This window comes from Tursiops truncatus, chromosome 13 (genome assembly GCF_011762595.2).
Source record: "Tursiops truncatus isolate mTurTru1 chromosome 13, mTurTru1.mat.Y, whole genome shotgun sequence".
Classification (NCBI taxonomy): Eukaryota; Metazoa; Chordata; class Mammalia; order Artiodactyla; family Delphinidae; genus Tursiops; species Tursiops truncatus.
This window is the reverse complement of record NC_047046.1, coordinates 143,113-167,604: the sequence shown is the minus strand read 5'-3', so window position 1 is coordinate 167,604 and position 24,492 is coordinate 143,113. Positions and strand designations below refer to the sequence as shown.

Below are 24,492 nucleotides of genomic sequence, written 5' to 3'. Positions count from 1 at the left end.
AGTTCCAATTGGTTTGACAAAGAGATAATGGTGATACATAGTGTGACCATCTCAATACGTGTGAAGGGCTAAACATCCAATTTGAACATTTTGATCTAGGAGTTTATAATATAAACTTACAACAAACTTATAAGGAGTTTGTATTACAGACACACAATTGTCTTAGGTTTGCATATTCAAGTTGTGAAAACTTTGTGTGAAACATAGGAAGGAAACCATGATAGCTCTGAAACAGTTATAATATTTTTATTACTCTGTTGTCATGATTATCTAATTATCCATACTAAACAGAAGGGAGAAGGGGAAAAAAGATGAGTGTAAGACATAGACATTTAGGACAAACTCAAAAGTTCTAATGTGTTTAGTTAGTCTTTTAAGAAGAGGATGACAGAAGAAGTATTTGAGGAGTTAGTGAAGAACCTTGCAAAGAGATGCAAGATATCAGCCCTCAGGTTCAGGAAGCTCAGCAAGTTCCAAGCAGGCTAAAGTGGGACATCACCACAACTATGCACATTGTAACAAAAGATAAAGCCTGGTTATCAGAAGCTGGTACAGAGTAGGGGAGAGACTACTTTCACAGCAGCAGCAGGAAGACTGCAAGTTTCCATCTTAAATGAAACGATGGAAGAAGATAATGAAACAACACCTTTAAAGTGCTAACAAGGAAAAAAAATATTCGACCAATCTAGATGTCTATACCAAGCTAAAAGTCCTTTAGACATAAAGCAGAAATAAAGATGTTTCAGATAAACAAAAATGGAGGGAACTTGTGTAGCATGCCTGTGCTAAAAGAAACATTAAAGATGAGTTCTTCAGTATGAACTGACCAGTATGAACTGGTCCTAGATGGAAACCTTGCAGTGCAGGCAGTAAAGAACACAAGGGGTAAATATAAGTCAAGTATTGGGAAACTAAGGCCCATGGGCTATATCGGGGCCTGTAAGCTAAGAAAGGTTTTCACATTTTAAATGGCTGTTAAAAAGATGACTCCGCAAGAAATACAAATGAATATTGTCAACACAACAATTATAATATCAGCTGGAGTTTAAAATATACATGAAACTAAAGAAGCATGACAGTAACACTTGATAGGAGGGGATGAATGGAGTCGAGTGTAAGATTCTAGTAGCATCAGTGAAAGTACTCATTTCGTTTTCTCGATCTAGGGGCCGACTAAATAGGTGTATTCTATTTGGGGAAATTCATTAAGCTGTACACATTTCTCTATGTATTATGCTTCAATAAAATTTTTACAAGTTTCCCAAAAGATTATTACACTTCAACATTAAAACAAGAAGTTACTATAAATGCAGAAGGATAAGGAGATGGAGCAACAGGTACATTCAGTACTAGTGATGTAAATATTAGTTGTTGCAAGAACAATCAGAATTCTATATTTTCTTAGAAAGCAACAACCGGTGCTTGAGGGGACTTAAAATAAGATACCCACATAGAGTTCAGGCTGGGTCAAGTTTTGTTACTGAGAAATGACCCCAAAGAATTTTCTATTGAATATTATACAATGCGTCTCAGGACAGGAAACTGTTAAATCCTTCTGAAGAGATGGAAGAAATTTCAAAGCAGAGAGGCAGCAAACCTTGCAGATTGGGTGTGAATGACTTGGAAGAAAGAGGTAACACTTTCAAAAAGTCTGCCTTTAAAGCCTGGGAGAGAGAAAAGGTAGTAAAGAAAAGGGTAAACAAATTAGTTATCTGATATTTTAAAAAATTTTTTAAGAAATGAATTTTAAGAAAAGTATTTTTTTAAGTTTTAAGAAATTCTGCATCACCAATACTCTCAATATCACAGAGAACAATATTATGTAGAAAAATGGAAATTGATCAGAAAATAGAAATTTCAGATTCAATGTGAAACTTTGCTGATGGGTGAAAAATATAATTTTATCTGTTTGCTATGCCTTAAATTACAGGTGAGTTTATGTCGTGACATTTATTAATCTGTGAATTTCCTGTTCATGTTAAGTAAATATCTCATTTTATTTGTTGTCTTAAAAGAACTCTGTATGCTAAGGAAATGACAGTTTTCTGTAATCCAAATTTCATACATGAACTGCTACAGTAGCCTCCTAAACTGGTCTCCCAAGATTTTTCTATACAATAGTCAGTGTAATTTTCAAAAAATAATCTCTTATGAAAGATTCTTAAAGAGCTTCTGATGGCTCTTCAAATAAAATATAAACTCGTGCTGGAGCTGGTAAGGTGTTTTCTAAATCCGGCCTACTCTCCAGCCTGGTTTCATATATGCTTCTCTTTACCACCTTGCCTGCCCACGTTCCAGCCACTGGCCTAGGACTTTTTTTTTAAACAAACATGTCAAGATCTCAATGAGGACTTTTGTTCTTGCTGTTGTACTTACAAAGCTCTGTGTCCCTCCACCTCTCCAATCCTCTGTGGATGACTCCTTTCCTTCAGATTTCAGCTTGTATGTCACCTTCTCATGGAGGCCCTCCCTGACTGCCTTATCGAACATATGTTCCTCTAATCATAGCACCTTATTTGTTTCCCTCATATTTTGAATTTTGCCTAGAGGTCAATTTAGATGAAGTCTAAAAAGAGCCCAGGCCCTTTAGCAACATTTTCAAAAAGTGCCTTTAAAAAGCTGTAGATAGAAAAGTTGGCTTAAAAAGTGTAAAAAAAAATTATCTGAGTTTTAAAAATGGCTAGAATTTATATATCTAACAATAGCCTGAGCAAATCTATATACAACTTTGAAGATATTAAAATCATGCTTTTGAAAATTATTTAAGTAGTTCACGATGGAATTGTTTACTATTTAAAAAAATAGACAACTTAGCTCTATTTACTATGTAAACTAGAAAATTTAGCAACAAGTAAAAAAATTACGACTCAGAAATGACCACTGATAACGTTTTGGTATATAATCTTCCAGGATATTTCAATGCACACACATACACACATATTTACAATATATATTTTAATAAAAACATGGTTATACTCTGATATTTTATAATTGTATTTAAAAATCACAGTACAGTAAGTCCCCTACATGCAAATGAGTTCCATTCTGAGTCCAATTTGTTCGTTAAGTCCAACAAAGTTAGCCTAGGTACCCAACTAACAAAATTGTCCATATAGTACTGTACTGTAATACTTTTCACACAAATACGTAAAAAACAAACACAAAAAGTAGAAGTTTTTAATATTATAGTACAGTACCTTGAAAAATACAGTAGTACAAGCTACATCACTGCTGCTTTTATGCTTGCTTCCGGACATCCTGGGCTTGAAGTAAAGACACTGTTACTGTATTCTATACAGTACTGTGAAGTACACAAAAGCACAACCACTTGTAGAGGATGCATGCACGTGACAATGTACACTAGATACATGAACTAACGTGATTGGATATGCGAACATAGGTTCGTATCTTTGAAGGTTCGTATGTAGGGGACTTACTGTATATTGGATACATCGCCATTTGTCAATAAATACATAATAACATTTTAATGACCACATTACATTCCATTTTATGGTCATACATAATTTTTAAAAACCAATTAGCTATTATTGGGAATTTAGGAATTTTAGTTCTTCACTAGAGTATGAAACTCAGATGACTATTGTTACTTATACATGTTTGAATGAAGGGTTCTTTTATAAAAGCTAAGAAAAAAATTGCTAGGTTAAAGGTTTAGAATATTCTCGCTTTGGACACATACTGCTTACCTGTCCCCCAGAAGGATTGTGTGAATTTATGTTTCCATCAGTAGCCTAAAGAACATGGCACCCTCACCAGTACTGGGTCATTTCACTCCTTTTAATGTAATACACACTGTAGCAGCATATGAACAGTGGCCAAACAAGGTATATGAACTTGAGGGTGGTAGAGGCAGGGCAGGGTATATGAATAATTAAACCTCACTTCTCTTAACAGTCTTAGTTTCTGCATGCCTGTCAATTGTTAGAATATCTTGCTATGCTGAGTGTGACTCCAGCGCTTGGAAAAAATTTTTGATTTTATGCAATTTTTGCCTTATACAATCACTTGAAACCCAATTCTTATTTTAAGTTCAGCCTCCACTGAAATACTAAGTAAACAAATAAAAGGCACAAAAGTTTGGGAAAAACCATACATGTTTAAATAAGTACCTATTATGGGACAAGTACTAGGAATAAGATAATGAACAATTTAGAGTTCCTACCTTACCAAAGCTTAAAGTTTAGAGGGCAAGACACATAATTAACCAGGCAATACTGTGAAGGTGTGAAAAGCATGTTAAAGCAGATGTAGGCTACAATACCTAAAGGATGAACAGGCCAGGTTAAGGTCCAGAGAGAGTGAAGAGATGGAGCAGCAAGGGCTGTGGCCTGAAAAGACAGGTAAGAGTTTAGCATGAAGGGTCTTGTAGAACATTTAAGGTAAAAGGAGGGAAGTCCGCTTGAGGATTTAGAAGTGAGACGTAATATAACCTGATTAGTACTTGAGACGAATCACCCTGGGAGCAGTATGGAGAACAGATGAAAGGAAAGCAAAATATATTAACAATATTGCTCATGCAGTGTTCGTTGTTATTATGAAACATCTGGAGGGGCAAATGGATTAAATGTACATTATAGTCCATCCACATAATCAAATACTAAACTATTTCAATGAAAGAATGAAACAGAACGACATATACTGACATAGAAAGATATGATTAAAAAAGATGGAGGGCTTCCCTGGTGGCGCAGTGGTGGGGAGTCCGCCTGCCGATGCAGGGGACACGGGTTCGTGCCCCGGTCCGGGAAGATCCCACGTGCCGTGGAGCGGCTGGGCCCGTGGGCCATGGCCGCTGAGCTTGCGCGTGTGGAGCCTGTGCTCCGCAACGGGAGAGGACACAACAATAAGAGGCCTGTGTACCGCAAAAAAAAAAAAAAAAAAAAGATGGAATGAAAGTTATGACTCAATTTCTGTACAAAGAAATCTATATTTGTATGTACATGGAATGTACATAAAGTGCACTCATCCACAATATTAAATTTCTAAGGCAGGAGGATGACTTTCTCTTGTGTAGGGCTGATGTTGTTTACATTTTTTCTCATATGCATGTATTACTTTTATAATAAAAAAACACCAAGAGTAATAAAAAGTAATAGAAGGATACTGGGCTAGCTGCACAGGAAACATACTGGAAGAAAGTAAGGTCTGAGTCAGAGAAACCCATCACAAGGCTGCTGCAGTAAAATCCAGGTGAGACACCGGGTGAGACTGCTTGAGCCCACAGCTGCTGGTGTGCCAAGTCACTGGTGAGCCAAAACTAGTGCATAAATGCCAGCGCCCAACCAAGCAGAGCACGCCCCCTTCCTGAATGCCACTCAAGATGATCTCCTCGCGCAAACGCCACACGCATTTGGGATTCTTCTCTAACTGCTGCCTGCTACTGCTGTACCCTGGAGGGCCGCAAACACCTAATGAACAATGGGAATATTTGGTGCCATAGCATGACTGCAGGTGCTCCTTTCCAAGCTACGTGTGAATCTTACTAGACTAGGAATCTATCGTCTTAGAACCTGCTGGGATTTAATCTAAGCTCCCTCTAAATTTTGTTTTCACTGGTCACAGCCTAGTGTCAGCCCACCCTCAGCTCTGATCTTACATTCTCTGTCAGTACTGCCATCATAAAAATGTTCTGTATTCCTCATATCCCAGCCACAAACCCCAAATTCCTACCCTTGTGGAAACTGTTTCCATGGTGCCCTCTGAGATTTCCCTGAGGGACAAACTCCTTTATGTCTTCAACAACTTCCCTAAAAATTCCCATCATTTCTTTGCACTAACTTAAACTTGGCTACCCCTGGGAAAAAACCTACTCGACAACAGTCACATCAAAGAAGGGCTGTCTATTCGCATGCACTCCATATCTATAGGTTGGCGTGTAGGATCAATGTCCCCCTTGCTCACCAATATTATTTCTAACCAATTGCAGCCCCTTGTAAAAAGAAACAGAGACTTTCTTTGAGGCTCATACCAGCTAGTTTCGACTTTCCAACTCTCTTCTTCGTTGCTATCTTATATTCAACTGGACTCTCCTTCTTATTCACTTAGACTTTGCTATTTGCTTTGCTGTCTTCACAGGAGGCCCTACCGGTAACCTGGGGGGACTTTCATATGCATAGAGTCTTCCCCAGTAAAACCTCTGACCAGTCTTTTATCCATCTTACTCTTGGCAGATAATCTTAGCATGAAACCTACAGTCTCATGTCTATATTCTGTTGGCCAAGAACAGGGGGGATGACTAATCTTGGCCATGGAGGCTGCCTGGGATAAAGAGTTTTGTAACTGGACACACTGCTACTCTAAGCAAAACTGAGGTACTATTAGTAAAGGAGAAGTAGGAAACATGTATTAGGTTAGCAACTAGTAGTATCTGCCACACTGGGCCAGAAAGTTGCTCTTAAGAAACCAAACAGGGACTTCCCTAGTGGCGCAGCGGTTAAGAATCCGCCTGCCAATGCAGGGGACATGGGTTCGAACCCTGGTCCAGGAAGATCCCACATGCCGTGGAGCAGCTAAGCCCGTGCACCACAACTACTGAGCCTGCACTCTAGAGCCTGTGAGCCACAACTACTGAAGCCTGCACACCTAGAGCCTGTGCTCCGCAACAAGAGAAGCCACTGCAATGAGAAGACCACACACTGCCACGAAGAGTGGCCCCTGCTTGCCGCAACTAGAGAAAGCCCGCGCGCAGCAACAAAAGACCCAACGCAGCCAAAAATAAATAAATAAATAATTTATATTAAAAAAAAAAAAGAGAAACCAAACAAGCAGTATTGTATAGCTCAGATACTCTTAGCTCAAGTAACTTAGATATAAGTAAATAAAGAGGTAATTAAAACCAACCCACACAGTCCTCCTTTCCTTCTGAGAGAATGGTGGAAGTATTCCTTCTTGCAGCAAACATCAGTCCTTCTATTTGTGCTCCAGATACCTCTATCCCCTTCTCAGGAACTTTATGGTACTGACTGTCCCTCTTCTTATGCCTGCACATTTAATCTCTCCATACTGGATACATCACATTAGGATTTAAACATTTTCTAGTTTTTCATTATTTAAAACATATTTTCCCTTGACCAAATCTCTCTCCAGCTACTTCCCCATCTTTCTCCTACTATTCAAGCTTGTCTATATTTACTCTTTACTTCCTCGTCCTTTATTATGAAACTCATCCTAACCTACCACCAATCCTCAACATACCATTATCTCCACCTAAGTTCAGCAATAACCTTCACGTTGCCATACGTCTGCTTTTGAAGACTTCATCTAATTTGACCTCATAGCATTTAAAACAACCGGTTTTACCTTCCTTCTTCAAACATTAGTTTGTCTTGGTTTAGTAAAACTCCATTTTTACTTACTTTAAATATAGGAGGTCTCCATGGTCAGTGGTAGACATTCTCTTTTCACACCATCCATTTTCCCTATACAATCTTACTCACCTCCACACAACCCAGTACAGTCTATCTCCTGATGTTGCTAAAATTATATCTCTGTCCTAGACACCTCTTCAGGTTCAGAACTACACATCAGCCCGTTCATCTAGATATCTCACAACTCTATATAAACAGGACTAAAACTGTGACTATTGCCTTTTTCTTCCATCATAGTTTCTTCCTTCCATATTTTGTTTCTTAATAAATTAGAGCTAATCTCATCAGTATCTGTAAAACCAAGTAGCAAAATCTCAAGGGCTTCATTCAGCATTTAAAATTGGTAATTCCCCTCTACTTGAAGACTCTTTGGTTTTCTCATGCTGAAATGTTGGGATTTTCCTCCTGCTTCTCTGACACCTGCTTTCAATGACCTCAGCTCCATCCTCTCTAGTCTAAGCACAAAAGTTCTATCAATATTCCTCTTCCATTCCTCTCTTTTCTATGTTCTTATCCAAATTTGTACACCCAACGTAAAATATTTAAGTCTACATATCTTGTGATCTTTTTCTTTTTTAAAACGAGGTTACTGTATTGACTGTATTTACATACTGTTTTTAAAAAATCAATAAGCTTATTTTTCTCACATAAAAAGATGCACAGATATAAGCAGCGCAGTGCTGGTACAGTTATTTGAAGATATCTTTGGGAAACCAGGATCTCTTTGACACCATCCTTGTCATCCTCATGGTCACAAGATGGCTCATTCAGCTCCATGAATGCAAAATCCAAAGGGAGAAGACTGGGGAAGGCTGAAAGACAAAGTGCAAAAGGCAAAGAGAAAACACTAGATAGGTCTGTCCCCAGTGATACTATCCACTCCCTACGGGGAGGGATGAACTGGATGCTTGATTGGCTACTAACAATACCTGTCACACCAGACCAGAAAGCAACTCTCAAGAAAATAACAATAAAGTAGTATCATATTGTCCAGATACCTTGAAGATAATGCAATTAACTTAGAAATCCATAAGGTAACTGAAAACATATTTAAAATAACTCTAAACAGCTATGGATCTGAAAGTCATAAAGTCATAATAAATATTAGACAACAGAGTTAAAACAAAATAAATTATCATACACCAAATGTGTTATATAACTAAAGGGGTGTTTATAGGACTATTTATAGCCTTAAATGCTTATTTTAGAGAACAAAGACTGAAATAATGAGCTTGGAATCCACCTTAAGACACTGAAAAATGCAACTCCATGTTCTTAATAGTTACAAGGTTTCTCTCCCAGTATGAATTCTCTTGTGTATAGTAAGTGAAGAATTCTGACTGAAGGTTTTTCCACATTGAATACAGCCATAGGGTTTCTCTCCAGTGTGAGTTCTCACATGTCTCCTAAGGGAAGAGGAAACACTGAAGGTTTTCCTGCATTCCTTACATTCATAGGGTTTCTCCCCAGTATGAGTTCTCACATGCATTCTAAGAGATGAGAGACCACTAAAAACCTTCCCACAGTCAGTGCATTCATAAAGGTTCTCTCCAGTGTGTGTTTTCTTGTGAACTTTAAGGTGAGAGCTTGTGTTGAAGGTTTTTCCACAGTCATTGCATTCATAGAGTTTCTCCCCACTGTGTATTCTCTTGTGCACTATAAGGTAAGAACTTGTGCCAAAGGATTTTCCACAATGATTACACTCATAAGGTTTCTCTCCAGTGTGAGTTCTCACATGAACCTTAAGAGATGATTTTTGACTGAAAGCTTTTCCACATTGATTACATTCATAGGGTTTCTCACCAGTGTGAGTTCTTATATGTCTTCTTAGGGTTGAGGAATCATTGAAGACTTTCCTACATTCTTTACATTCATATTGTTTCTCACCCATGTGACTTCTCTTGTGCAAAATAAGATTAGAAATCCTTTTGAAAGCTTTCCCATGCTGATTATGTTCATGATTCTCTTCAGTAGGAGTTTGCTCCTGTTGCTTATGGGATGAATGATGACAAAAGGTTTTGTTTTTATTACACTCATAGGAATTCTCCCCCATATGACAATTGTTGCATATAGGAAGCATATTATTACGTTTAAAGTGTATGCCATGTTCGGAGCATGTGTACTCTTTTTGTGCTGTTTGAGTTCTTTCAAGATGCCACAGAGCTCTGTCATAGTCATGACTTTCACAGACCCTCTCACTTACAGAGTTTTTTTCATAACTGTTTAGGACTGAATTATGCTTCCAACACTCAATATCGAAGTAACACTTATGGCAATGTTTACTGATGGAAACTCTCTTTGAAAAAACAAGTTTTGATCTGAGTTTAGAGTCCTTCTTTAATTCATGATAGTCATACAATCCCTCCTGAGATGCTGCCTTCTTTTGAGTAAATGTCACTTGCCTCAAAATCCCCTCTGGGATCTTGTGCTGTTTTCTGATTTTATGGCATTCCCAGTCTGCTCTTAATGTGGGAGACCAATCATCCGTTGTGAATCTTATCATTTTCTTGCCACTAGATGATTTTCCCCCAAAAATATTCTGGTTAGAAGTTGATTCTTTGGTTTTCAGTTGAATCTCCCAGTCTAGACAGGTGCCTTGGGGAATTCTCCTTTTCACAGTTCTTATGTCTTCTTGACCCGACAGGGAGATCACAGGCTTGCATAACTGATATTCCACTAAGGTGAGATTCATATAGTTTTCCAACATTACATCTCTGTACATACTTCTCTGAGCAGAGTCCAGCAACACCCACTCCTCCTGGGTGAACTCCACAGTCACATCCTCAAAGGACACTGGTCCCTGTAACCAGGTTGCTGGGAATCCAGGCACTATCCTTTCCCCCTCAGTACTTCTCACATAGAAACAGGCAGAGTCCTGTGTAGGTAGAGCCCATATCGGGCATAGGTCAATGGCTGCCATCTTGAGAGCCTGAATGTGACATCCGCCTGCACAATAGGGCTGAGAGAGCTGGATACTTCTTTTCTTGTTTTTCTGATCCAATCAAGTCAGGGATGCATTTCACTGGGTGTCCTTCCTGTAGCCAAAGAGGCAGGTTCAGGTAAAAGAAGAAAGGTGAAAATAGGGCCCCATTGGAGGCAAGGTTAAAAAAAAATTGTAGACCCTCTCTTTTACCTTCCAGCAAGGTCTCACCTGCTTAAAATATTTATTGGGATTTGTACTGACATGCAATATAGTCATCCTTGGCCCTCTACTGTTATCTTGGTTATTCATACTGGCTTCTCCTGTAGACTACTACTCAGCTCTGGGTAGAAAAAGCATGCATTATTTTAAAATACTAAAGTCAAAGAACCAGTTTAAAAAGACATAGTTGTTTGAATTTCATGCATACTTTGCTACTTTTTAGTTTAGTTTTTAGAATAAAGAATTTTTTTCTAATTACAACTGTTTTAGGTAAATTTATTTGTTGTATATGTAACTTGGTATTTACCCAAATAATCTCACATATAATTAATAGGACTGATGATTTGGCTGCTACCCTACTTAGAAATTTTATTGGAGTTGTTAAAAGTAAATATGTGACTTTGAAACAAACGTTCATTTGATTACCTGCAATTTAAACTCTATCCTCAAAGTCTGTATTTCCTTATGATGATTCATTCTATCTAAAACTTGAATGGGATCAACAAAGAGGCATGAGCTATGTTCTAAGCTTTGAGACTGAGGCCTTTACAATTTTAGATGGTATAATACTTTCCTGAATAATTTTCATAATGGCCTTAATATAAATATCAAAACAATTGACACAGTGTGAAAGAAAAGAGGTATGCTTGGAGACTTTAAGGACCACAACAAATCACACAATAATGTATTACACTAATATTTTTACAGATCTCAATTTTTTAAGATTAGTTGATACCTTCAAATATAAGACTTCTATCTCAGTATTATACTTCAGTAGAGTTCAGGTTTAATGGACAAAATTAGAGAAATGGCATTATTATTTAGACAAAGATCTTCAACAGGTAGATTTTATGCCCCTAATCCAGAAATGTATATAAGCCTGCCACTTTAGTGTAAATCAGATGGAAATATTTGTCTGATTTGTCCACTGCATGTATTCTGAATACCTAGAACACTCCCCAGCACATGGCAGACACCCAAAAAATGTTTGTTGAATAAACTGAATGAATCTATGGCAATTAAGGTTTTGTGGAAGAAGTATTTTTTTCACATCTATACTCTACTTATAGAAAACAAAACCCCACAAAATCAGAAAGTTAGGCTTCCTCTTCAAAAAAGAACATTAGTTTGCCTTCTGGTTAAAATTATTAAGCTGAGAATTGTACTCTGGGTTCATTTCTTCATTCCCCATAGTTTTATTTCTTTCTTAGTTACAGAACTAATAAAAAACTGAACAACTTTACCAAACAACAGGAAAAAATATCTGAATAAATGGAGAGAGTCACCATTTTAATACCATTCAGTATTAAAAGATTTCAATTTTTCTCAAACCAGAATTGCATTGGGATTTTCATTAAATTCATTCCTTCATGTTCAATAGGAACTTCTTGAAACATGACAATTTGTTTTATAAGTTTTATAGAAAAATTAAGACATGAATAACAAGGCAGTTATTAAAGTAATGCTTTGCTCTACTATATTACTTCAAAATGCATTATAAATCTCTATTAATTTAAACAGAATGATAATAGGGCAAAAAGAGAAAATAAAACAGAATAACTTCATGTACTTCCCTGGTGGCACAGTGGTTAAGACTCCAGACTCCCAGTGCAGGAGGCCTTGATTTGATCCCTGGTCAGGGAGCCAGATCCCACATGCATGCTGCAACTAAGAGTTCACATGCCACAACTAAAGAGCCCGCATGCCACAACAAAGGAGTCAGCAAGCCACAACTAAGACCCAGTGCAAACAAACAAAAAAACCAGAATAACTTCAGAAACAGATTCATGTGTAGCTAGACATTTAGTGCATGATAAAGGCAGCACTATTAATCAGTGGGGGAAAGGATAAACTAGTCATTAAATGGCATCAGGACAAATGGCTGTCAGGGAAAAGCATAAATCCTACTTCACACACTCACATTCCCAGGTGGATGAAAGACATAAATATGTACCTGATAGGAATTCTAGAAGAGGAAGATAGAGAGAATACAAAAAAAAAAAAAAAAAAATTAGAGAAAATGGTTGTTTTTATCCAAAGCTGAAAGATAGAAGTCCTTGATCTGCAAGTGTATACACCACATGTCACACTGAATAAATGTTTTAAATCCACCAGATACACGAGCAAAAGCTGCAGAATACCAGGGATAATGAGTAAATATTTAAAGTTACTGGAAAGAAAAGGCAAATTACCTACAAAGGAATACCAATTATACTGACTACAGACTTCTAAGCTACAACGATACAGGCCAGAAGACCACACAGTAATATATTCAAAGTACTAAAGGAAAACAATATAAACCCAGAATTCAATAGTGTGCTAAAGAGAGCAATAAAAAGACACTGACATATTTCAAAGTAACAATAGCATCCTCAAAAGATGGTCATAATAAGAGAAATGCAAACTGAAACACTGAGACATAATCTAAGGCACACCTTAAATTAAAAGAGGCCTAAACTTGCATAAGCCTTATTTGGACCATGATGTAAAGAAATTGTTTTAAAAAAATAGCTTTGTTGAAATAATAGAAAAATTTGAACACTACCTATATATTTGATATTAAGGAATTAATCCTAATTTTGTAGGTGTGATAATGATATCCTGGTTATGACTTTTAAAGGAGTACTTATCATTCAGAAATAAATTCTGAAATATTTACAAATAATGAATCATGTCCTAGATTTACTTCAACATACAGTGACAGGTACAAATGAGGTCATTATACTATTCTGATTTTCTATGTTTTGAAACTTTCATAATATAAATTTTAAAATCACCAGAGAGGTGTTTCATTTGTAAAACATGATGTTTTAGGATGTTACAGTTTTTTAAATCACAAAATGAGAGTTCTTAGGAAATTTTAGAAAATTTTAAAAATTATTTATTTATTTTTTTGGCTGTGTTGGGTCTCCGTTGCTGCGTGCAGGCTTTCTCTAGTTGCGGTGAGCGGGGGCTACTCTTCATTGCAGTGCGCGGGCTTCTATTACGGTGGCTTTTCTTGTTGTGGAGCACGGGCTCTAGGTGCGTGGGCTCCAGTCGTTGTGACACACGGGCTTAGTTGCTCCACGGTACGTGGGATTTTCCCGGACTAGGGATCGAACCCATGCCCCCTGCATTGGCAGGAGGATTGTTAACTACTATGCCACCAGGGAAGTCCCAGAAATTTAAAATTTTAATAACAAATCCCCAAAAATGTTGAAGGTTCAAGGATAAAGAACTTTTCCAGAAAGCTGACCTTCCCTCCCCCAAAAAAGATAAGCAATGAGACAGAAAGGATAAGAAAACTATATGAACAATTTCAAAGGTTCAACACCAGATTATTCAGAGCTCAAGAAAGAAAAGAGAAAATGGGAAGAAGACAGAATCAAACACAGAGAAAATTCTTAAAAATAACACTATCCAGGTACTGATCCATCAAATGCGTAATTTCTTAAAAAGACTGGGAATAAACATAACATCATGAAAAATTTGAATACCAAAGATAAACTGATGAATGTAAAGGTTTCAATGATGATAAACAGGTTACATACAAAAGAACAGTGGAATAGGATTTCTCAACAGTAACACTGCTCCATTTTCTACCTAGCTCTGCCAGCTTTCAAAGTTCTGAGGGAAAATAATTTCCTATCCAGGAAATTATACTAGTCCACAGTACCATGCAAATATGAGGACAAAGTAAAATAATTTCTAGTCATACACAACCTTAATATACACCCCTTTTCGGAAAGATAATAAGGTTATCATCCATTAAAAAGGGAAAATAGAAGTTTCCAGGAAACAGGAGGTCCAACACAGAGATGAGATGAGGGAATTGGTGAGGAGAAAGGGAAGTCCCAGCATGCCAGTGTGCTGCAGCCTAGAGAATAACTGATCAGTCTACACTGCAGCATGATGGAGGGCTCCTGGGGATGTGTGTTCAGGAAAAGAGAAAAATGATTAGATTGTGTGACAGGTTTGATCTTGAGGAAAATGGAATTGAGAGACATTTTACATAGGTTTAGGGAAAACAAAGCAAATAAATAAAAAGGCAATTATTCAAAACAGGAAGAGTAAAATGTATACAAGAAAGGAACTTATTACGGCTCAGCAATAGAGAATACTTATATAGTCATCACAATGGAAACACTGAACATGAATTTAGCCAAAATTTTTGAGAGGAACTACATTACAATACTTGCAACATAATCACATTGATTTAAGGATGTAGGAAGGCAGGCAGGTATAATAGTCAAGATTCTTATTTAACACCTAAGAAACTAAAAAACGTCTCAAATTGATTAACTGCTTAAAAATTTTAAACTGGTTGCCACCATGAAATTAATAAACAGAAACATGAATTAAATAGAGTTGGGAGACCAGAATGGGGAGCTCTCACGTCCTGTGATCATAGAAGAGCCCAACAGGAAGAAGACAGACTCCTCTTCTTTCCTGGCGAGGACTCAGCCAATGAAAAGCCACAGACTGATTATTTACTATCACCCTCCCAACTTCCTTTTTCCTCTCTATAAAAGGGCTATTCTTCCCTTGCTGTGGGGGATCTCCATGGTAGCTGACCTTGAATTGCAATTCTCTGCTGATCCCCAAAAAGCCATTTTTGCTGGAGAAATACATGGCAGTCTATTTATTTCAGGTCAACACTACGGAGAAGAAACACTCCTGTTTTTATTATGAGGCTTTTAATATCTAAGACTTTTTTAAAATGTATGTACACATTTTTCAAAAAGTAAATAAGTTACAGAGAAAGTAAATAAAGCAATCAAATCAAGTAGAAAAATAGCAAAAAGGAAAGGAAAATTTAAAAATAGAGAGCAGGGCTTCCCTGGTGGCGCAGTGGCTGAGAGTTCGCCTGCCGATGCAGGGGACACGGGTTCGTGCCCCGGACCGGGAAGATCCCACATGCGGCAGAGCGGCTGGGCCTGTGAGCCATGGCCGCTGAGCCTGCGCGTCTGGAGCCTGTGCTCCGCAACGGGATAGGCCACAACAGTGAGAGGGCCGCGTACCGCAAAAAAAAAAAAAAAGAGAGCAAATGTTACTCTAATTGAAAACCAAAAACAAGGAACATAAGACAAAACCAAAACACAGCACAGATTACCAAAACAACCCAAATCTGCTTCTTTGAAAAGATTAATGTAGATGTATATCTTGCAGAGCCAATCAAGAAAAAAGATGGCCCTAATAAATATTAAACTCAAAAAAGAAAAGAATATCTACAATTTGAGCAGTGATTTTAAAATATCACTAACAAACAGCAATTTAAAGAATCACCAGAAGGGAATTCCCTGGTGGTCCAGTGGTTACGATTCTGCGCTTCCACTGCAGGGGGCATGGGTTCAATCCCTGGTCAGGGAACTAAGTTCCCACATGCTGCACAGTGAGGCCAAAAAAAGCAAAAAAAAAAAAAAAAAAAAAAAAAACACCAAAAAAAAAATCACTAAAAAAGAATAGTATGAACAACTTTATGTCAACAAACTTGAAAACTTAGATGAGATGAACAATTTTCTAGAAGAAAATGTGTCCCAAATTGACTCAATTAAGAACTACAAACTGAAATTAATCACTACCATTTAAAATGGAATCAGAAGTCAAATATCCACCCCAAAAGATTTTGAGCCCAAAACTTTCAAGGGAAAAATTATTTTACCAGGTAGAAGAAAAACAGTTATGCTTCCCGAATTACTCATGAGACTTGTAAAATCTTGCAAGGATAGTACAAAGAAAGATTAAGATGCAATCTTAAGTCTGAACACTGAAAAAGTCCTAAGTAAAATATTAGTAAATTGAGTATGGCAGCGTATTAAAGTAATAATACAATGTCATATTCAAGCAAGGTTTAACCAGGAACGCAGGATGGTTAAAAAGCAGAAAAACTATTACTGTTATTATAATGTCATGGTATAATGAACACTCTTGTATCCATCACTCTATTTTGAAACAGATCTGGGAATGATGTATTAAGGTTAGCCTTAGAGAAATGATATCTCATTACTGTGATGCAATCCATTAACAGATTAAGGGGTGCAGACCAAGAATGTCGCCTGCCATATCAGTAAAGGATGTTGTGGCCTTCAAGCCACCAGCCACTGCAGCCACTCCGGACTGTGCACCCTGAGGGGATTCAGGATGCAGAAAAGCAGAATATGGCCCTAGATAGTTAAGATGTGTATCAAAGGAATGATTTCAATGAGCCCAGACTCTTGCATTTTCCCACACATAGAAAAGTGCTAAACTCATTAATCTGAGATGCCTGGTTCTCTTTAATGAACAGTCATCTCTTGATGTTCTGACCACCAGGTCTTTGCTGCAAAAACTCCTGTATATCCTGGCTCCCCCATTATGGTTTCAGAGCCGTCCCTCAGAGCTATTCAGAAAGTCCACTGAATAAAACACAATTCTCAACTTTCAGGTTGTGTATTTTTTTTCAGTCGACAGTTTTGGCAAACAACGAAGGGACCCAGAGCTGACTTCGCTCCTTCGCATGAAATCTACAATGAACCAGAGCCTTGGTAGAGGCCTCCTGCATCCGTCTGCCTCCTCAGACCGTTCAGATGAATTTGGGTGAGTCTCTCCTGGATCTTGGATCTCCCAACTATTGATGGATGATCCTGTGTTTTATTTGGTGGTGTATAACAGGTGCTTGGCTCCCCAGGTGACAGATTCTGGGAAAAAGAACCCCCTCACAACAGTTGAAAGACACTGAGCGGTCTGGGCTGAGTGGTTAGGTAGGAGGCTGACCTGGCATTCTTCCTCAAATGGCTATATCTTAACAAGAATTTGTCGGGATAAAAGTGAAAATATTACATGAGAGCGTTCAGCACTGAAGAAGGGAATCTCATGGCCAGCAACGGCTTTTTTCTCAAGTTTCTCAGAAACTTGCAGGAGTGGTAAAGGCAAGTCCTCATAACATGCAGCCATCCCTATAAGGAATCCCACTCAATTTAACTTAAAAAAACTTGCTCTGCTTGGGACACAAATAAGAACTGGCCACTCTGTGATCCAAGCACCCACGATGGTCTTATACTACCAGAGGGAGAACCTAGACACATAAGACGAGCTGAAAAGACTCTAGGGTAAAAACCTAGAGAAGTCAAGCTCACAAGCAGCACACTGGGCCACCATGCAATTTCACTAGTAAATTTTATCCCCAACGAATTCAACTTTAAAATCGGAAATAGATTCTCTCAGATAAACTAGGGGCATCAGAAAGCCAACCTCCGACGAACACCCCAGCCAGATGCATGTACGTATAGAGCTCATACTTGCAAGGATCTACTTAATTGGGAATTAAAGGAAATCTCACCCTGAAAATGACTAAGATGGGGCTCTTTTACTGCATACACAGTTAAGTTAGAGAAAACTAGCTTGATAAAACATCTTTTCAGAATTCTGATCTTAAAGAAACAAAAGTCCTTCTGGGGGAACTTGCATTTCTCTTCCTGTGCCTTTGAAATGTAAATGTTCTACGTGATCTCCTTGGGTATTTTGTGTGTGTGTATGTGTGTGTGTGTGTGTGTGTGGTTTGAGAACTTGGTCTCTGCCATCCAAAAGGTACACATATTGTGTACATTTGGATGCAATCGAATAGACTAGGATTCTGAGCAGTCATTTGTCTGACTATACCAATTCGCAGGGGCTTTTTGCCACCTTAACCTTCATTGTGTCGGCCTGTACAACGAAGGCCTTTACTTTCTTAAACTATTTTTGGGAGTAAACTTTCTGGGTCTTGTTTAGGTGGCATCCTTTGCACTGTCTTGTGGGGAAGCCTCTTGCATCTTATTGGTTTGAGTCACTAGTATGATATATCTCATTAATGGCCAGATGATGGATCCTTCAAATGGGAGAAACTTCTAAATTGGTAAATTTTTAGAGAGCATTCATTATAAACAGCTGTTTTGTTGGTACCTATGGGGGGGAAAACACATTAAACAGTGGAAAAAAAATATATATAATGGTTAATCTAAGAACTCCTTTAATTTAAAACAAACAAAAAACTGGCTTGGGAAGTCTTATTTGTGGTCTATGCTTCCCCTCAATGGGTCTTACAGATGCTAATAAAAACATTAGAATAATTAATGTTAATTAGGTTGATTAGCAGGGAAATTAAAAAAAAAAACTGAAGGGAAAGTCTAGAGATTTTTTCCCAACCAGGTGGAAATTTTAAAGTGACTCATCCCCAAAAGATAAAGAAATCTCTAGATGGTTATTAAGAAATGGGATAAATAAAACAGATGTTAATAGGATTAAAACAAAAGGTTTTGGTACAATACTACCTAAGGTTGGATGGGCCAAAGGGACCCATACAAGTCCACCCTATTTACCCGAGTTAAAATATATATGTTTAAAGGGCTAAGCCATCCCTGGTGGCGCAGTGGTTAAGAATCTGCCTGACAGTGCAGGAGACATGGGTTTGAACCCTGGTCCAGGAAGATCCCACATGCCATGGAGCAACTAAGCCCATGTGCCACAACTACTGAGCTTGTGCTCTAGAACCCGGAAGCCACAACTACTGAGCCCATGTGCGACAACTACTGAAGCCTGTGTGCCTAGAGCCCATGCTCTGCAACAAGAGAAGCCACCGCAGTGAGAAGCCCGTGCACCTCAACGAAGAGTAGCCCCCACTTGCCGCGACTAGAGAAAAGCTTGTGCACAGCAACGAAGACCCAATGCAGCCAAAAACAAATAAATTAATTAAAAAATTTTTGTTTAAAAAAATAAAATAAAGGGGTGGAAGAAAATTACACTGAGATAGCTGACCAACAATTACTTGGGGCAACAGTTAGGCCAATTAATCGAGTTAAAAGACTGACAAAAGCGCCTGAGTCCCTTGGTTCAACCCCTCACTGGGGACCCCAGAGCATTTTATACAAAATAGATAAAATGGTTGAGGGATAAATGAAAGGAAACTTTCTAGGACTCCTTATAAGACCAAGACTTGTTGATAGGAGTCCTTTAATGTTGGTAACCAATGAGTAATGCTTCCCCTGCTTGGTATTGGTATTATAAGACAAAGCATGTAGATGTGCCCCTCAGGAAATATTAATTAAACATACAAAAGGAGGGCTTCCCTAGTGGCGCAGTGGTTAAGAATCCACCTGCCAATGCAGGGGACACAGCTTCAAGCTCTGGTCCAGGAAGATCCCAAATGCTGCAGAGCAACTAAGCCTGTGTGCCACAACTACTGAGCTCATGTGCCACAATTATTGAAGCCCATGCGCCTAGAGCCCGTGCTCCGCAGCAAGAGAAGCCACCATGATGGGAAGCCCGCGCACCGCAACGAAGAGTAGCCCTCACTCACCGCAACTGGAGAAAGCCTGCACACAGCAATGAAGACCCAACGTAGCCAAAAATAAATAAAATTAAATCTTAAAAAAAAAAAAATACAAAAGGAAACCAATAGAGCCGTACAATATAAAGTAAAATCTGGGAACAATATTCAGGGGCTAAGAAAACTAATAACCGAGATTTTGCTCTGGGTCTAATCTGTGCAATCAGAAAAAGGGCCTTTGTTGAATGCCTTATACAAGCCTTTGAAGATATGATAAACTGAACCCTAAACTTCTGGTACATAGAACTCTTAATTTTCAGTTTAGTTGGAAATCTTCTCTGATATAAAAAAGCAAATTAAAGAAAATATAGTTGGGCAAATCAATCTTTTAATATCGTTTAACTGACAAACCAGTTTTTTTGAGAATTAAAAGCAGCTGTCTTTGTCTTGCAAATCTCTACAAATCAGAAATATAAATACAGCCCACAGTGACCTGAGACTGAGCCCAATTAACTCACTCAGGTAAAACCTGAAACAAGTGAATAAACAAAACAGAAGAATGGCCTTTTTAAACTCAAACCACTGGAAAGGCTCCCTCACCCAAAATCTAATTCATAACCTACTTAAGGACAAATAGAAAATTTTTTTAAAAAATAAATTTATTTATTTATTTATTTTTGGCTGCATTGGGTCTTCATTGCTGCACGCAGGCTTTCTCTAGTTGCAGCGAGCAGGGGCTACTGTTCGTTGTGGTGCGCGGGCTTCTCATTGCGGTGGCTTCTCTTGTTGTGGAGCATGGGCTCTACGCATGCAGCCTTCAGTAGTTGTGGCGTATGGGCTCAGTAGCTGCGGTGTGTGGGCTCTAGGGCACACGGGCTTCAGTAGTTGTGGCACACGGGCTCAGTGGTTGTGGTGCACGGGCTTAGTTGCTCTGCGGTATGTGGGATCTTCCCGGATCAGGGATTGAACCTGTGTCCCCTTCATTGGCAGGCAGATTCTTAACCACTACGCCACCAGGGAAGTCCCAGACGTCGTAGTTTTATTGTACTTGCTTTACCGAAGGTCAGTGTGTTCACGTTATTTCTGTTGCAGTTTGTCAGCAAAAAATTAACTTGGTATGATGATATTTTCATAACTTATAAAATAAAGGTAAATGAGATAAGAGTTTTCAGGTGAACTCTTTAGGAATAATTATGTGTTGGGTACGTCTATCTAAAATAGGTTCTCCAGGGACTTCCCTGGTGGTCCAGTGGTTAAGACTTCACCTTCCAATGCAGCGGGTGTGGGTTCGATCCCTGGTCAGGGAGCTAAGATCCCACATGCCTCATGGCCAAAAAAACCAAGACATAAATCAGAAGCAATATTGTAACAAATTCAATAAAGATTTTTAAAATGGTCTACATCAAAAAAAATTCTTTAAAAAATATAGGTTCTCTAGATTTTTGGTAACTTGAGTTTTGCTAAGTTAAGTTAAATTATGGGAATTCATTGAACATCCAGGTTATTTCAAATAAGATAAAATACTGGAACATTAATTGCTAAACAGGTCTAAATTTATCTCCTTTTGTCCCCTTACAAGAGGGAAACTAAAGATGTGTGGGTTTATTAGACACACGTCTTGCACCACAATGAAGAAAGAAGTCAGAAGGTGTATGTTACTAGGGGTTATGGAATATTCCTAAGTTTGCCAACCAGGAAATGCTGGTATGACAAACAGTTCATAACTACTTGCTGCTTGTCAGTTTTCACTAGAGATTAAGGTTTTAAGGGTTAAAACTGTAATATGTAATTAAAGCTACTAAAAATATTAAGGGAAATATTTTAATGTGCAAGGAAGGTAGGATGCATGTTTTCAGTAAAAGAAGGTATGCAGAATAGAAGTGAGTTTGTTGGGAAAATAAGGGTGATTTTTGTCCTAGAGCTGGCTATTTCCAGATTAAAAATAAGGGACAAACTAATATGGATACAGAAAGTTTTGTAAGTTTGTAGAAAGGGAGCCCTGAAAAAGTAGTTTTGTACATGGTTAGGATTGGATTAAATTTAATTAGGTAAATGGATTTTGTTATTAAAAATAGGCTGGTGCAAGACTTGATTTGGTTCCTCTCTGTTAAGAGAACAAAGTTTTCTTGGAATAGTGCTTTTGGTAACACATTGCGTGAATTTCTTTGCCTTTAAGTGATCTTTATTTGTTTTTGTAATCTTTTGTCACTTTGGTTAAGTGAATAAGTATTGTTTCACAGTGTCCCATGATCCTATTTGACCAAGTGCTTTGAAACCTTTTTGATATTTTTGACAAACTTCCCAAATATCAAATTCTAACTAAAGTTCTTTTGACCTTCAGCCAACTCTGGGATGCTTCAAAGGAGCCCTGAGACAACTCAGAGAGGAATATTAAACTAATTAGTCTTATTTGGTATGTTAAATTACTTGAGAAACATTGTCAAGTGTTTGGAGATAAACCTTAGGTTATATTGTATGGATAAATGTCATTAATATAGATACTCCAAAATTTATACGGAATTCCTAAAAAATGTGATCTGTCCTTGTATAATGTTATCAGTCATAATTCTAGTTATTATCTTAAAATGTTGTATGTCACAGAAATATCCAAGTTTCTTGTCAACTGCCTTGGAATCAGATCTTTGACCATGTCATTTTAAGTCTTTTGTCATTTATAGAAAATCATTATTTTATACTGATGCTTTCATAAAATGAAGATCTTCAAGAAGATTCATAAAAAGGATTTTTGACAAATGCAAGTATAACTTTTAAATCATACCACTGAAATGGGTAAGAAATTACAAAACTCTAATGGAAAACCTGATGACTTCATCCAGAATAACAGGAATTAATTACATGGCTGAATGAACTGATAAATATGATTCATAATTTTATGACATTTTAATGAAATATACTGGCTTTTAATCTTCGTTTTCCAGAAAAAACTTTCCTTCTATGCTATGCCCTACAAGTTGATAAGTATGCCTTTGTAAACAAAGATGAAACATTTATCTTTTTCTTTCTACCTGATCCTTCCAGATTTTGGCTTCTCCAGCTGGCTGCACTGTGGACTTGATGGCCTGTGACCAGATTACAACTAGTTATACTAATCATTATTTTAATTTGCTCTCTCTCATTTTCAAATTATTTATGCCTCGTTTCTCTCTCCGCTACACTATAACTTTATTAATGTTACCAGCTGTCATATTCTGTCTGTTTTCTAAGATTGTTGGCTCTTGAATTACCCAATGTGTTAGCAGGCCTCCAACAAAATTAATGATGTCCCAAGAAGTTAACCATATACTTAACTCTACATAGAATAATTGTAATAGTACAACTCTAAATACGGTTAGAAGCAACAAGGAAAAGCATCTACTGGATCATATAAACTAGTAAGACAAGCGATCCAGAGAATTTTAGATTCTCAACAGGGCCTAATCCAACAAACAAACAAAAAACAAACACAAAAAACCCAGCGCATCGAATGGCCTATCAACAGAAACTTTGCCTGATCTAGGAACGAGCCTTCCTAGTGCCATGGGACAAAACTGGTCATGGGCACTTCCCTGGTGGTCCAGTGGTTAAGACTCCGCGCTTCCACTGCATAGGGCACGGGTTCAATCCCTGGTTGGGGAACTAAGATCCCGTATGCTGCAGCGCAGCCAAAAAAAAAAACCCCAAACCAAAAACTTGTTATGAAATGCCTCCCAAATATTAGCCAAATTTATGACCAAGAGGAGGCACTGTGGAACAAGAATGTCACCTGCCACATCAGCAAACAAAGGATGTTTGCAGCCTTCAAGTCATCAGCCACCGCAGCCTTCCTGACTACACCCTGAGGGGATTCAGGGTGGAGACAGGCAGGATACTGGCCCAGGAGAGTTAAGATCCTTATCAAAGGAATGACTTCAATGAGCCCAGACTCTTGCATCTTCCCACACACAGAAAAGTGCTAAGGTCATTAACTTGAGGTGTTTGGTTCTCTTTAATTGACAGAAATCTTCCGAGGTTCTGATTACCTGGCTTCTGTTGCAAGCCTCCTGTATACCCTGCTCCTCCTTTACCTCTGGGGAGCGGTCCCTCAGAGCTCTGGGAGAGGCTGAGCCCGGGCTAAGGCCTCAGAAAGTACGCACAACGTAATGGAATCGTCAACTTCTGGCTTGTGCTTTTTTTTTTTTCAGTTGACCGGGGTTAAGACAGATGCAAGAACAGGTCCTGGATAAAGTAAGACGTACAAGCAGGACATCCCTCCTCCTCTCACTCACGGGGAAGAGTCAGATTCCCTACCTGCGCCTGGCCTGCTCACCCCCCGGCGCCCGCTCCGCCCCAGGGAACCCACGGCCCCAGGAACACAGCTTCCCGCCCCCTCCCCCGCCCGCTAACACCCACCCCCAGTTGGGGAGAACTCCGAGGAGGACCCACCGCTCGGGTGCACGCTCCCCTCGCCCTCCCCCCTCCCGCGTCTCCTCAACGTCCGCGCGCCTGCGCGCTCACCTGTCCTCGGGGTGCCTGCCTCTCGCGTGGGAACGACCGGGCTGCAGCGGGAAGGGAGGCGAGAGCGCGCGGAGCAGGCGGCGGAGCCGAGGGCCCTCAGCTGGGAGGCGAAGAGCAGAGCCGCGCGCTCCCCAGGCCCGCGGAGCCAGGGCCGGGACTCCACTTCCCAGGAGCCTCCGCGCCGCCCCGCGGAGCGATTCTGGGCT

The 24,492-nt window shown here is 38.8% G+C and overlaps 1 protein-coding gene across 2 annotated transcripts; it reads right to left on the bottom strand.

The window, feature by feature from the left end:
* Positions 1-833: 833 nt before the first annotated feature.
* On the bottom strand, positions 834-24,426 carry ZNF891 (zinc finger protein 891). 2 transcript variants are annotated; one of them, XR_012325502.1, is made up of 4 exons: positions 24,287-24,420; positions 23,812-24,007; positions 8,036-8,200; positions 834-4,873 (listed from the first exon to the last, which is right to left on the bottom strand). XR_012325502.1 is itself a non-coding variant. In XM_033836648.2 (3 exons), exon 2 carries the CDS (start codon positions 10,306-10,308, stop codon positions 8,671-8,673), a length of 1,638 nt encoding a protein of 545 aa, XP_033692539.1. In that variant the 5' UTR covers positions 10,309-10,423; positions 24,287-24,426; the 3' UTR covers positions 834-4,873; positions 8,036-8,670. The 2 variants fall into 2 exon arrangements, 1 of the variants encoding a protein (XP_033692539.1); XM_033836648.2 differs by lacking the exon at positions 23,812-24,007 and having other exon boundaries at positions 8,036-10,423; positions 24,287-24,426.
* Between the last annotated feature and the right edge of the window lie 66 nt (positions 24,427-24,492).